The sequence below is a fragment of the Protopterus annectens genome, chromosome 1.part2 (genome assembly GCF_019279795.1).
Source record: "Protopterus annectens isolate FY-2018-M chromosome 1.part2, PAN1.0, whole genome shotgun sequence".
Taxonomy (NCBI): domain Eukaryota; kingdom Metazoa; phylum Chordata; order Ceratodontiformes; family Protopteridae; genus Protopterus; species Protopterus annectens.
In genome coordinates, this window is record NC_056727.1 from 447232756 (window position 1) to 447249129 (window position 16374).

At 36.4% G+C, this 16374-nt stretch overlaps 1 protein-coding gene across 1 annotated transcript in view; it reads right to left on the reverse strand.

The window, feature by feature from the left end:
• Nucleotides 1–16374, reverse strand: part of DZANK1 (double zinc ribbon and ankyrin repeat domains 1) — a 1792612-nt gene that overhangs the window by 1035813 nt on the left and 740425 nt on the right. Inside the window, exon 11 of the mRNA XM_044056983.1 lies at nucleotides 15411–15533. Within this exon, the coding sequence (XP_043912918.1) occupies nucleotides 15411–15533 (123 nt within the window). The remainder of the gene's footprint in view (nucleotides 1–15410; nucleotides 15534–16374) is intronic.

Consider the following 16374-nt stretch of genomic DNA (forward strand, 5'->3'; position numbering starts at 1 on the left):
GACTAGTGACAAGTGGAGTACCACAGGGTTCAGTCCTGGGTCCTCTCCTGTTTGGTATCTACTTTTCTGAAGTACAGGCTAACACAGAAGGTCTTTGGCTAATGAAGTTCGCAGATGACTGCAAACCAGGAGCCATGACTGAAATACTAACGATGTGGACATCCTACAAAACGGCCTCAATGAGACAGATGCCTGATATCAAAACCATGGCCTCAAGCTCAATGACAAAAAGTGCACTGTCATCCCCTTTGGTAAAAACTCTGTACCCACGAGCTACCACATAGGTGGTAGTCTACTTAACACCGAAAGTGTGATAAGAGACCTTGAGACACAGGTGGATAGTAGTCTCTCCTTTGATAATCACATCGCTACAGTAGTCAGGAAATCATTCTATGTGGCACACCTCATCCCAAAACGTTTCTCATCCAGGAAAAAAAGAGGTCATTGTTCTCTTTTACTCATCACTCATTAGACCCATTATAGAGTACAATCCCCCTTTTGGTATGTACCTCACAAGACATCTACAACAACTGGAAAAGCCACAGAAATATCTCACAAAGAGGATTACCGGCCTCAAACAGATGCCCTACGCAGACCATCTCAAAAAACTCCAGCTTTACTCCATCGCATATCGCCTACTCAGAGGCGATCACTGCCCAACATACAATGCTATATACAAGCCTAGCCTAGCCTAGCATACAAGCTCAAACCCAGAGCTGTTGGACATGCTCTACTTAAAGAAATCCCAATCCCTCCGAGCTACATGCTCTAGGGACCTAAACCTTGTCACCACAATAAACAGCACATGCTGGATGGATAGATTCCTGTCCAAGAGACTTCTCATACTCTGGAACAAACTACCTAGCTATATCAAACAAAGCTCCTCAATAGCACTCTTCAAGAAAAATATTGATGATTGGATGGGAAATAGGAAATTCACCCCGGGGATCACCTCTGTGGCTCTGCTCGACAGGGGCACAGGAAAATAATTTTCTTGGGTGGCAAAAGCCAGGGTACCTTTTTGGCTAAGCTTGTATAGGCCCTAGGCCCGATAGCCTAGTAACTACCTATGAACCTATGAAACCCACAAGAACACAGGGAGGACATCCCAGCCAAGAATCAAACTGGAGAACCTCTTGCTGTGATGTGACAACACTACCACTGCACCACTTTTTAATACAAGTTTTATCTTATTTAAGGTCACATGCAGCCAGAGGCTATCCTGGTAGGTAACAGGCATAAGGTGAGGAACCAGCCCTGGTGGGGATGCAAATCATTGGAGGATGGACATATGCTCATGTGTACAGTACTGTATTTACAAGACAGTTTGGAGGATTACCAGTTCATCCTACTGGCACATCTTTGAGATGTGGAAAAAAAAACAGATCCTCTGGCAAAACCCACTGACACAGAAAAATATACTTATAGAAGGCACCCCATCTGGAAAATGGACTGGTGAGAGTTTAGCACTCAGAGAATAACACTAACATACTGGTGTACTATCTAGTATGTCCTTTGTGATTTTGAAACTTTCTCACATTTATATAAGCCTCATTTACCCAAATAAGTTTGTAATGCATTTAAACTTTTGGTTTTGTAGTTTCATTATCTTTTAACAGCATTCCTACATATCACAACCATTATCTTATCCCTGACAGAATGAACACTTAAGGTGAAAGCCTTCTGAGGCAATGTTTCTATCACAAGCATACCTGTTCTGAAAGTTATGTGAAGATAGTACCATTTCAATGACAGCTGGATGAAGTAACCTTCATGAGTAATCGTAACAATTTATAAATGGCAGGAAGTAAAAGTTAACATGCAACTGGCACTTTTGTACAGCAGAATATATAGCTGAGGAATTAATTGTTTCAAAGTAGCAAGAAAAACAGCTCTGAGCTCAAGCCAACACTGACTAATGGAGACCATGTATATAAAGTGTCACTAGTGATGACAGGCAATCAACACTGGCTTACATTGGTAAATTGCCAGGTGTTATCATTTACTACTACAGTTTTATGAATGTAAAATGTTTGATTTTCTTGGAGAAATTCATCAACTAGTTCTGTTATTATGACTTGGAGTCTCCTGTCTACTTCCACACCTTTCCATTTAACACTACTGTCACAAAGTCAGGTGTGCTTGTCATTACATTGAGGTCCCAGCTGCCTGAGTTGCTGGTATCTCAGGTGGATATACTTATCAAAAAGAGTAGGGGAGGTTTATTATATACTTATTCATTCAATGTTTACACACATATCATTTATATTTGTTTCTCTCCTTCAACATGTTCACTTTATATACATTCCTACATCCACCACTCTTTTGCAATAACCACCTTCAAATTCGTCTTAAAATAACATCACAATCCCACATCTTACTGGACAGTAATTCCTCACATCTACATTTCCATAAAATGCATGCAGCACTACACAAAACTCTTGCTACTTTTTCTGTCTTGATCATACTCACATTTTCAAATGCCCCATACAATGTCATCCTCAAATTCATTTCTTAAAACAGTCATGTTGATATTCTGTCTTGATTTTTTCCAAAACATTTGAATCCTTCCATATACTACCCTCAATGGTCTCCTCTACTTTACATATATCGCAAAGTAATTCATTCTGCTGTTTAGACTTTGTTATTAATTAAGTTACCTGTTAATGGGCAGATAATATCCACAATCTGCTGCTTCCTCAATTATTTTAAAACCTGTTTTTTTTATTTATCACATTACTTCTCCTTGCCTTCCTCCTTCATTTAACCTTTACCAAGGTTTAACATATTTCTCCATTATCATTTGTACTATTCCTTAATTTATAATTTCCTGTCCTTAACTCTATCTTTCACTATCTCATTTTATTCACATACTCATACTTTTTAGTTATACTATACTTTTTTACTAGTTTACACTTCTGCCCAGATGTCCTGATACTGTTTCACTACACTACGCTACACATTACCCACTATGAATTTTCCTTCTTGTCATATCCTAACCAATACCTAAAATAACTGCAGAGAGACTTACAAGATGGCTGCACATTAAGTAACAGCTTAACTCTAGCTCTCCCAGTGTGAAAACAGAAACTCAACAGAGAAGACCAGTAGACTTTTGCGTTTATGGGTAAATTTCAGTAACTGGCTCTAGAAAGTGTACTGCCTGGATGCCAGGAAAAAAGGAAATACAGCACACCTGGAAAAAATCAGCTACAAAATGTGAGGTAGAAACACTGACTGGGGAAAGTTCTGTAGCTACTCTGCAAAAAGCAATGCAACCTCCAGACATGACTTCCAGTAACCTACAGGAAGGTTATAAGGTTGCACAAAGACCTTGTTAAAATAAACAAAACACTGATGGAGTATCCCAACACAAACAACAAAAAGCTGGAAAAACAGAAGAAGCTTTAAACAGATATTTAGATGAGGTGATAAAGCTGCAAAAACCAGAGATCAAAATGAAGGAAACGCTGGCTGAATATGATACTGCTCAGGAAGAGATATTTCAAAAAATAATAGAATTAGAGGACAAAGCACAATGGGAAAACCTGAGATTTTCAGCTTTACCAAAGAAGTTGGAAGGAATAGACTTCATGAAAGGACAAATAAACAACTGGACTGGTATTCCACAGCAGGAGTTGTTAGTTGAAAGGGCGCACGTGTATGCTCCAAATCTAGCTATGAGACAGCAACCTAGACCTTTAATATAGTAAATATGCAATTCTACCAGCAGGAGCTTATTCGGACAAAACAGTGGCAGAAAGACAAAATACTAAAAGTGGGAGGCAGCAGAGTGTTTATGGAGAATGATTACTCATTGTACACCAGGAAGAAGAGGAGTAAATTCATTCTGCTATTCAGGGAATGTTGAGGCACAAGTGTGAGATTCAAACTTCTGTACTCAGCTGTCTTCAAGATCTTCCCTGGAGGGACAAAATAATTTTTCGAAGAAGTACATGCTAAGGAGGAAATACAAATGTTTGTCCAACAAAATGTGAGCTGTGAAACAAGAGGAGTTTCTGCTTCTTGTTCTTCTGGTAATAAAGACCACAGAAAGACTGTACCTGTGAAACCTTTTCCAGCATTTTAATGGAAAATGTAGGAGAGAAGGACAGGAGCATGATAGCTGACTAGGAAAATTAAGAGTACATTGGAAATGAAGCAGAGACAGGATTTGGGAGATGGAAATGAACAGTAATAAAACCAGTAACAATGTGAGATTATAATACAATAATTATATTTGAGAAATATAACAGAACAAGAAAATGTGGAAATATTGCACTTTTTCAGAATTTGTTGGACTAGTGGGGGACTCAAGTATATGTCCTGCTTCATGTCATTAATGTTTGGAAAAGTTCACTGCTGAGGGGGAGAGAGGGGAGAAAATTAACTGTAAGTAAAGATAACATTTATTTTTCTTAATAGTACTGTTTTTGTGGTGTGTGGTTTTTCTTTGCATGCTATAAAGTACAGTTTTCTCAGCTATTTTAAGTGTAATGGTGATTGCAAATGGGTGCTGCTGTTTTTTTCCCCCTTTCTTTCTTCCTTCTCTCTTTCTTCTTGTTCAGTTTAGAGAAATGTGGACACTGCAATGTTTAAAAAAAGGCCTGTTTGGAAGAACATGAAAGAGGAGAAGCTGATGTACTTTTTCTTGTTCTTGCATGTGGGAATGACTGGATTGAGGACCTTGGATTGATTTGGTGGTGGGTTTTGGGAGAGGGCAAGTGAATGAAGACGATTATTGAATATTTTAAGGCTATTTCTGGTGGATGAGTGTATGCTTGGTAGCAATTATGTATCTGGCCCTCATGTGTCCATGGAAACAATCTGATAAAGAGAAAATTATTGCCTGGTTCTCACATCTCCATGGAGACAATCTGATAATGAGAAATTGGCTGTCTGATTCTCATGTCTCCATGGAGACAATCTGATAAAGAGAAATGGGTTACAGTCTGGTGGAAAGTGATTGGCTGGTGAGGGAAGAAAAAAGAAAAGAGAAGCTGTTTAGGAGATAATGTTCTCTGAAAGCATTCAGGGTTTACCCAGCTGGACCAGACATAAAGATAAGACAAAATCAGTTAGCACTTAGTAGAAGTACAGGCTGCACCATGCGTCTTAGCATGGATAACCCTTCTTTTAGGTTAACTCATGTTTGTGAGTGTGGCTGCCAATTTTTAGACATTTGTTCTTATTAGGAGGGTACAACTTTAATATTTGAAGATGTACATAGTTTTGTGTTTTAGTATTAAATGAATAGGTTTTGGGGAGATTTTTTTGAGGGTTTTCAAAAAAGCAAAACGTTTGTAAGATAGAAGTAACACAAAAGCTGGAACTAGACATTTAACAAAAAAGGTGCTATATATAAAAGGTGGGAATAATAACATTTTAATACAGTGATGCTTTCTGTAATGTCTTTAAATGTCAATGGCCTTACAGACGAATACAAAAAAGAAAGATTAGTGAACTATATTAAAAATGTAGAGTGCAAATAGCTATGTTAGAAGAGACACATTTGGAAAGAAGTTAACATATGAATTTGATAAAGAAAGGTTTTCGGGATGGTTATTCAGCAGAACTCCTAGGAAAAATGAAAAGAGGAGTACTTATATTAATTGCAAGAGGAGCTCCAATAGTGATAGAAGATGATGAAAAAGATAACAATGGTAGATTTGTAGTCCTAAGGGGCTACTGGCAAAGGAGGAAGATTACATTGGTATGTATTTATATTCCACCTAAAACTGCTATAATAGAGTTTGAGAAAATTCTGGGAGAAATAATTAGTTTTCAGCAAGTAATATTACTTATAGGTGGGGACTGGAATTTGATTTGCAGCAGTGAAGATGTGTCTGGGGGGCCCAAAAGGCAAAGTATAACAAAAGAGGGTAGATATTTGAAAAAAAATATGAAAATATTTGGAATGGAAGATAGGAAATCAGTAATAGGAGTTCAGAGTGAATTTACATATTATTTCCCAAGATATTAAACTGGGCTAGGCTATACAGAATTTACATTTCACAGGAACATGTGCATTTAAATGAAGGTCTTGATATGCATCCAGTAATTATTTCAGATCATATACCAATAATAACTAAAATAAAAACATAGGGTAATGAAATAAAAATAAGACACTGGTGCTTTCCCATGTATCTGTTGAAAAGAGAAGAATTTAAAGAATGGGTAGTGGAGATTATCCAGGAGCTATTTAAAATGATAGAAAGTACTTCTGAAAACACAGCTAGCGAGTGGGATGAAATTAAAGTGGAGTGTAAAAGTAGGGTGGAAATAAAAGAAAGACAGCTATGGTTAGGAAGGAACAAGAATTATTTAGAGGGACTGACAAATGTTAAAGTACTGCAGAATTGGGATAATCTCACAGAAGAGGATCGACTGCATAATGCTAAGCAGAAAATAAGGGATTACCTCGATAATATACACGAGTTTAGAAAGATTGCTGTTAATCAACTGTTTTTTGATAATAACACTAGAGCAAATAAATTTTAATGCAAAGGCGTAGGCAACAGAAAGTAGAAAGGGCCATCACCAAGCTTAGGGAGCGTATAACAAGGAAGGTAACAAGAGATCCCGTAGAGATATTAGATTCTTTTTGGAAATTCTATGAAAGTCTGTATAAAACAGAGAAATATGGAACTCAAGAAAAGATACAAATGGAAATGCTTTTGGATGAATTAAATATGCCAAGGTTAGAAGTACTGCAGATGAGGCTCAATTACTAACATTTAGGATAGGAGGAGATGAGATAAAAATTATAATGTATAACCAATCTACAGGAACGTCCTCAGGAATAGATGGTATTCCTATGGAAGTTTGAAAGCTAGGAGGGAAAGATCTGGAAGATTTTGTTTAACAGTATTTTAAGAAGAGTATTTTAAAAACATCCTGGAAGAAAGTAGTAGCAGCTCTAATACCTAAAGAGGGTAAAAATTCATCAGATCCAGCTTCATACAGATCCATTTCAATACTAAACCATGATAATAATGTGTTCATGGCTATAAGAATGGCAAAAGTAATGCCAAAAGTAACAGATATGGATCAGTGTGGGTTTGTGGAGGGGAGGCAAACATTTGACAATATTAGCAGAACAGTGATAATTCAGAGGGAAGCAGAATGTAAGAAAATACTATTGTTGTTGGTGGGTCTTGACACAGATAAAGCATTTGACAGAGTAAACTGGGACTTTATGAGCAGGGCAATGGAAGCATTTGCATTTCCTGAAAAAAATATATAAGATTGATTGGGAGGATATACAAGGGATCAAAGGCAAATTTAAAGTGGGTGGGGTCCTTTCTGATAATTTCTGCTTGAGCAGAGGAACCAGGCAGGGGTGTTCTCTTTCCCCTTTATTATTTGCATTACATTTAGAACCACTGGCAAAGAAAATAAGAGACTCAGAAACTCAAGGATATAATTGATATGGTAGTCAAGAAATCTGTCTCTATTTGCAGATGATATTATTTTATACCTGATAAAACCAGAAAGAGACATTACAGTGTTGTGGAACATTTTGAGAGTTTCAAATCTTTTTGGGGTACAACATTAATGAAGCTAAAGCAAAGGCAATAACTTATGTACCCAAACATGAATTGGCTCAGCAATATCCATATTTATGGGGACATGATAAAATGAAGTTTTTAGGAGTATGGATTAAAAATGCTTCTGGTGTGGCAGCTAAAGATATGTAAAAAGAGACTAAACAAAAGATAATACAAAAACTGAGAAAATGGAAGTTTTGTTATATGGAAATGGACAGTAAGATACAAGCAGTTAAAATGTTTTTAGTCTCATTAATCCTATACACAGGTCAAGCATATTTTTATCAACCAGAGGAGAAGTTATGGAGAGCAATTAATAATGAGCTAAAGGACTTTATCTGGGTGGGGAAGGGCAGATTGGGATTACATGATTTGAAGGGGTATTTCAGAACTACACAGTTAAGGATCCTATACATAGCACAAGCAGAAAGCTATATTTCAAAGTGGAAAGGGATAATGATGAAACAAGGGAAAGCTCAAGAAACAAGGAGAGACTGGGATTTTGGATGCAGGCCTTTAAATAGAATAACAATAACCAAACAGAATATTATATCCATAAGGTAGAAGAAAGTATCCTAAGAACTTAGCCAACAAGGGAATGGAGAAAGGAGATTCTGCCAACTGGGATGTTTCCCTATACAATTAGGTATATACAAAATAGGCAAGAGGGGGCTGGAATTTATTGGAGAAAACTGACAAAGAAACCAAGGTACTGGGAGCATATAACTAGAGAGGGGAAAATGATAGAATGGGAAGATGCCAAGAATTTATCTGGACTGCAGGTTAGAGATTGCCATTCCTTTTTAGGATTTATATCAGAGTATAGGCAAGGAGAAAGAAATAGACAGTCCTAAATGAAAGACCAGCATTGGTATAGCTTTTAGTAGAATCTAGAACAGAAGCTGCCATTATAAAAGGGAATAATTACTACATTGTATAAAATATTGCATGATAACTATAAAAATCAATCAGAGGAAGTTAGAAGGATTGGGAAGAGAGCTTGGATAAGTAATTCACAAAGAAACAATGGGAGGATATATGTATGTCTTCCACATATGCAACAAAATGTAGAAGATTTGGGATTTTTGCTTGGAAATGTTTACCTAGGTATTTTTATACCCCAACTAGACTCCAGAGAATTTTTCCTCAGGTAGACAGCAAATGTTGGGGGTGTGACAGGGAAGAAACAGGTAATTGGAAACATATTTTCTGGGAGTGCAGTGAGTTGGTGGACTTTAGGGATTCCCTATAGGATGCACTATCAGAGATGCTGGGTGGGTGGATTGCTGTGACGAGGGAGATGATTTTTCCTGAGCTATAATACAGAACTGGAATTGCCTAGACATGTTAAGGTCTTGCTCTAATTATGGTGGCTGCCAAACAAGCAATTACTCAAAAATGGAAATCAAAACCAGCTATACAAGAAGTATTGAATGGATCTTTAGAAAAGGGTAGGCACAAACTACATAGGAAGAAATGGGAATTGTGGGAAAAATACATACAGGAGAGGAATGAGGTTTAAAAGAAGGCAGAACTTAAATAAGCTATGGAATTTTTGACTGAAAATGTTTGGGTAGATTATAACTGATGTATAATGTTTGCAATTGGGAGTATGTTAGTATGGTTTGTGATGTAAAATGCTTGCAACTAGGATTATGTCAGAGCAGTTTGTTTTCATTTATATAAAAGTATGATTGCCTGTATCATTAGTGATGGTTTAATAAAGATGTTTCTTGTTTAAAAAAGGGCAGGAATTGAATAATGTATGTAATGTTGCTTAGGTTATATGATATATAGCAATATATGTGAAATATAATGTTTGTAAATGTAAACTTGTTAATACAATTTCATTACTTTTATATAAATGTAAATTTGCCTATGTAGCAAGTGATAATTCAATAAAAGTATTTAAAATAAAATACTTAAAATAACTGCAAAGATATCATGTATACTACTGCGTTTATTAAACCTAATTCCCATCATATTTCTCACTGTAAAACACCCCTTTTAAAAGGGTTTAACCTGGTTCTTGTTATTACAGGAGGGCCAATTCTCCAACATCTCTTTCTTTCTTCACTAGAAATAGATAAATCTCTCCCAGATGAAATAGCTTAGATATAATATAACACATTTTCCTGTACTGCATTTGAAAAACTTCTACATATCTGTCACATCTTTTATTTCTTCTTTCATCTCCCTCCACTGCTGCCCTAGTATTTTTATTTTCTGATTTTAACTCCCAAAATTCTTATTTCCCTCAATGAAAAAATGCTATCTTCCTATCTTCGCTACAACTCTAAAACTTTCCCACCTATATCTTTTCTTTATTTAGCCTTAACCCCACATTTTCCAGTTTCCTTTCTACCCTTAGCAGTGCTTCTCTCATACCCTCCTTATTTTTCATTATTCAAGTAAGATCTTTTAGAAGTCTAATCAACAAAATGACAGACCCTGAATCCCTCCTGCATTTGGAGGACACTCATGAATGTTTTCTTACAGAAATGTGGCTTAAGTGCCTTAAGTACACTCCCTCAATCCCCAAATTTTGTGCTTACCACTCAGTTGGACCTGAAGGAAATTGTGGTGGCATGTCCATATTCATTATAAACCACATTACCTCAAGACAGATAACTTGAGACCCACAGGCAGACCTTATAGAGATTCAAATCTCACTAAATAGGATCATCTATCAGGTCATATCATGCTATAGAGTCCACTCTATCAATATCATCATCATCATCATCAGCTCTCTTTTTCCTATTTTCTGCATGTGGTTGGGGTATCATGTTAACTGTCACCATCTTTCTTGATCAATGCCACATTCCTGCCTTATTTAACACTCATGGTTGATGGTCACAGATCTTCTTTTACACAATCCATACACCTCTTTGCTGGACATCTTCATTTCCTTTTATCTTCTCCCCATCTGTCCCAAATCTTCTTCTTCATCAGACTGTCTTCTGCTTTACTGCATGCGTCTGAACCACCATAATCTATTCTCTTTGATCTTTTCTGCAATTTGAGTTACTCTGGCTTCTACTCTTGTGTTCTCATTTCTTTGTCTGTCCCACAGTGTGCATCCTACCACCCTTCTCAGACATTTAATTTCTATCATCTCTAGCTTCTTTATCTGTTCTGCCTTTACCATCCAGGTTTCTGTACAGTAGTACTGGTCACACCACTGTCTTGCACAACTTACTTTTCAGCTTCTTTGGCATTTTTCTGTCATAAACTACACCCGAGACTCTTTGTCAGTTGGCTGCAGTCCCTCTGATTCTAGCTTTGACCTCTTCATTCAGACTACCCTTCTCCTCAACCACCCCTCTCAGATACTTGAAGCTATTTACCTATTCCACTATCTTCCCTTCTGTCTGAATTCTCAGCTTCTTCTGATTTCTTCAATTTGCTGCCATTACCACTGACTTATCTGTGCTTAGTTTCATTCCATCTGCCTTCAGTTTTGCATTCCATTCCCCTATGCTTTGTTGAAGTTTATAGGTCCCAGTCTATGCCTCCAGAAAACTCATACAACATTTCTAAATATTCTTGATGAGCTCCCTATAAGCAGGAATGCTAATATTCTAGATGATTTGTAATTCTGTTGATAAACTGGGGGCCTATACCAGAAATTAAGTATATGCTCAAAATTGTTAGACTTTATAAACAAGAACTCCCTTGACCAGACTGTTGATTAGTTCACTACAAAAAAAAACAAAAACATACTTGACCTGGTCCTGACAAACTTATCATCTGTATGTACCATCGCTAAGGTATCCCCTCACTGTTCAAATCAGACCACAAACTAGTAACTTTAACCATCAAAATCTCCAAGCAGTCAGATACAAAAATCATAGATTTCAAGGACTTTAAATGTACAAAACTCCTGCAATTCCATGATGAAGTTTCCAGATTTGAGTATAATGGTTTCACCCATAATGCTGATAGTTCAAACAGTTATGAAGACAAGTTCTATTCACACCTGGGCAAAATCTATTAAATTGACAGTCCCAACTAGCTCTAAATGAATGGAAAGATTTAAAAGCAAAATAGTGTGGTCATCCTCAAGCATTAATAAACTATATAATAAAATGAAGGAACTTCTAAACCTATACAGCAGAACAAAAGAACCCCAAAACTAAGGCAAAAATCAAAAAATGAAAAAAGGATATCAAGAAAACCATGTCATTCTGTGAACTCAGATTAACTACATAAGCCAAAGACAACTACAAATCCTTCTTTAGTTGTGTCATAACACCCAACATTGTTCAGAGCTTATTTATAATGATACTACCTACTCTGATCCAATGGATATTGTCAATATACTGGCAAATAAATTTAGTGCCAACTTAAGAGACATCTATTCCAAGCCCAGTTATTCCTGATGGAATTAAGCTACCAATCATCTGAAAGAATATGTACTGTAGGTCTTCTCCAAAATGAAAATGAAGACTATGTCATCCATGAGGCCTGACAATAAACCCTGTTGCCTAATAAATAGCACTAAAGTACTGATGGAACCACTCCCAAACCTCTAACTTGAGCCTAACAATTGGCCTTGAGCCACAGGAGTGGAGCACAGCTACTGTGATGTCACTCCACAAGGGTGGTCCTAACATTTACTCCAGGAACTATAGACCTAGCAGCCTAATTAGTCTGCACTGATATTATAGAGTACATTTATCAGGTGCATTTTAATACTTGTAAATATCCAGCCATTAATGAAGTAGTTAATTTCAAGGGGGTGTTAATAAGGTGAGCATTTGTTCATTAAAGACTGGTGGGTTTAAATCATGGGAACTATGTCAGTTAGTACTTAAGCTTGCTTAAAGGTAATCTTCTCTTAGTCTGATGAAGCCTTTTTGAAGATAAAAGTGCTTACAGGCAGATTCTTCTCAGTGATAAAGATTCTGGGTTTTATTTTTCTAATTTTTTTCTGTGGGCTTTTATCTTTTACCTCTGGGCTGTGGTGTTATCATTTGCACTGTTTGGCATATAGTGGAAGTTTGTTCCAATGGTGGAGACATCATGGAATATGAATATATCATACTAATACTTCTTACTTTTCTGTTGAAGACTTGCATCTTTTAAAAAGGTATTTCAGGAACCATTTACTCTGCCAAGGAATAGGAGATCAAGAAGGGTCAGACCTTTAGTATCTCAAAAGGCTATATGCATATCACACAGATGAGGCTATAAAAAGACCAGGGACAGAGAGCAGAGAGAGAGATGCCAGTCTGTATGGATAACTCTCAGGTTTGAGGCCACTGATCTTTTGGTTGGGAATCTTTGAGGTCTCTCAAGCTGAGTAATGTGTTTAGAGGCTTTAGTAGTTAGAGCAAAGGACTAAATCTATGAGGTATTAATGAGCCCTTTCCTGTGCCCAGGATACATGGTTTGATTCCTTGCATTTTCATTTGCCTACTGTGACACTGTAAACAAGCCGCTTAACCATATCGTACTCCTGGATCACCCCTTGAAAAAAGACAGTTGTATCCAATGGGCTTATATAGTCAACAAATAAGAAAAATTAAAAGAAAATCACCTTAAAGTGGTCATTATGTTCAATAATGACTCTGACAAGAGATGAGTAAAGAGGAATTAAGACTTCTTTGGCTCTAGAGGAGATGCATTTTGAAATTAAAAGAGTGAGCTAGAAGACCTTCTGTATAGTAAAGTGACATTAAGGTCAGAAATATAAGGAATTATCAACAACAGTGCCTAGGTCCTTTACAACAGTATCTGGAAGGGTGTGTCATCCATATGGTATGATGTGGAAATGCTCTGTTCACCAAAAATATATTACATTGTTTACATTTAGTTTGAGGCCATTGTCCTTACACCAACTGTACACATAATCTGAACCACGTTGAAGCAATTGTGAGTGTAGGAACAAATACCACCACCATTATACAACTGTTTGCAAACTTAAATATTGACAGGCCAGGACTGCTGGCTGAAAGCTCCAATAAACAGATACCAAACAGGAAAATGCTGAACACTAAGCCCTGTGGTACACCACTTGTAACTCTTTCCTTTAAGAGTGGCACCTGTGATTCTAACCACATTGGTTATGTCAAAAAAACTACTTAGCTATTCTACTTGCAACAAAAGGAGTTCTATTCAGATTCGCAAGTTTGTCAATAATACCTGCAAGAGGAATAGTGTCAAAAACCTTGACTAGGCTGAAATATGCTGTATATAGTTCATAACCATGATCGAATGCTTCAGCAATTTTTTAAAAGACATTTATGACATTAAAGAGGCAAGACTTGCCTTTGACAAAGTCTGACTGACTAGGGCTCATAGTTAAGAGATTTTCAGTGCCCAGATTCATGAGGTCTGAGATAATACATTCTACAGCTTTACATACAAGGCCAGTGAGACTAATAGAGAGCTTGGAAATTAAGTGTCATTTGTGCTCACACTGCTTTACAAACTAGAACACGTTTGTGATGGTAGTGTTTTAAGAAGTGTGGTTTAACAAATGAAATATCTCCTTGACTAGTGTTGTTGTCAATAAAGGTAATGAGGTCTGGAAGAAAATAAAATGGTATTTGTGGACATAAGTAATGAATGGATGAAAGAAGTGGATAACAATCTTTCTTTCTCTCTCTCTTTGTCTCTGTCTCTCTCATGTTTTGGTTTGATTCTATGCTGCTAGCAGAACAAGCCTAAAACTGGAAATGTGAAGTCCAAGACTGCCCCAGATTTGTCTTTTTTTTCATTTCTCTTGAATAGGACATAAGTGGATTAAGACTGGTTTTAAAAGGAGTAGTAGTTTGGGGAGAAGATGGATAGGAATGCAGTGCACATACGTGATGGCAATGCTACAGGCACAATTTTCTGTTTGCTGAAATACGCTTTTTGTACTGACCTATAGAAAGCACCGCAGATACATATGTATTATAACATTATTGTTGTGATAATGAGGAAGAAATGAAAACTGACTGGATGAGAAATAAAAATATGCTGGGTACACTAAATGCTCTGTTAAGAGAACTAGGGGGATGTGAAATTAAAGGAATGGAGAAACATGGAGACCAGCTTGCACTCCAAATACAAAGACAGTGTGAAATGGACTAAACAAAGCTTGAGTTGAAGGTTAAAGTATTAATATGTAGATGAAATTAATTTTGACACTTCCTTCACTATTGTACCCTAGCAATATTTTATAAAGCTGTTTGGAAAGATTAGGCAACACTGACAATAACATAAATAGCAAAATAAATGTTGTCTGAATCAGAAAAGTATATATTTGAGAACTGTTATGTGGACACTAATGGAAAACAAAATGTAAACACACACACACATATATTTATGTGTGTGTGTGTGTGTGTGTGTGTGTGTGTGTGTGTGTGTGTATGTGTGTGTGTGTGTGTTGTATACCTGTTTTAGATGTTGATTTATTTCTATGGTGGCAGTACAATTGTTTGCTATTTAAAACAAGAAATAAGATACTCAACTTCTCATCAGGATTATTTTTAATAACAGTAACATAAAAAAATGAAAAGATTTACTCAAGTAGTTATTGTTTCATATATTGGTTGAAATAACCACACTTGTTACATTGTTTGGTGCTATTCATGTGCTGTGACATTTTCAGATTCCTTAACTGGACCACAGACCCTATCAAAATACTATGGTAAAAAGTTGTAAAGGACAATTATTTGTTTCAGCACACAGATATCCTACTTACTGTTTAATGTAGTACTGCTAAAAGAAAAGTATTATATTAGAATACTGTCTATGAACCTATAATCTATGAACCTATAGATAAGCTAGTATAGAAACTATAAATGATGCCAAAATGCTTTTATGCAAAACTGTGAAAATCAGTAACATGTATTTATATCTACACACCTTAGATCCACACCAGTCACAGAAGCGAGCATTAAGGTTGTTAACACGACCACATTTAGAGCAAGTCAGCATCTTCACCTCTGGGCTAGGAGGTGGTGGGATAAAGTTATCATTTAATATTGACTGCAATGAAAAAAAATTACAACAGGATTAATTAGTAAAACAAGAAGTTCCAGAAATCATACATCAAAAGAGAAAAAAGTAAAATATTAATACCTCAAAACACTCCAACATCATCAACCGCATGGTGAAAAAAATTGTTAAGAAAAGCAGAGATTTACATTTTTCATCTTCCACTACAATTTTAACAGGCCTATGAAGCACAAATGCCAATAGTAGCTACCGCTCATAAAAGCAGAAATACATACTCTGAAGGCAGATAAAGATAAGTTTCATGTAAGTAAGTATTTCAAGTCAGATCTTTAAGAGAGAACTTCATAAGTTAGTCAGAACTTATGGCTTTTCCTGCCTTTGTACCTACATTTGTCTAAGTGTTGCTAGTAATGTCAATGGTTGGGCTCTAGCCTTTGTTGATCATGAGCCATAAAGCCCACACAGGCTAGAATCATCTTTGGGCCAGATTTAATAAAGCCTACACTAAATATACACTAAGTGTGTACAATATGCATTTAATAAAATTATCACATTTTTGTGCTTTCTAGTCACTCAGAAAGATTACATTAAGTGTACATGTAGCATATACTTTGCAATAAACTTTATGAATCCCTGCCAATATTTAAAGCTGCAAGAATATCAGTAGGAAAACTAAAATTAGGAGGAAGAAGGTGTGCATTATGTCTGTGTTGTCTTTTCACTCAGAACAGTGTACACTTAGTGTAGGCTTTATTGAATCTGGCCCTTGGTTTATCCTTAGAACTTGCCCTTTTATCTCCAGTGATGATGACAGCTCTTTCATTGAAGTCTCAAAATCAATTAAGGGCTGCATATGAGCAAATGTATTTAG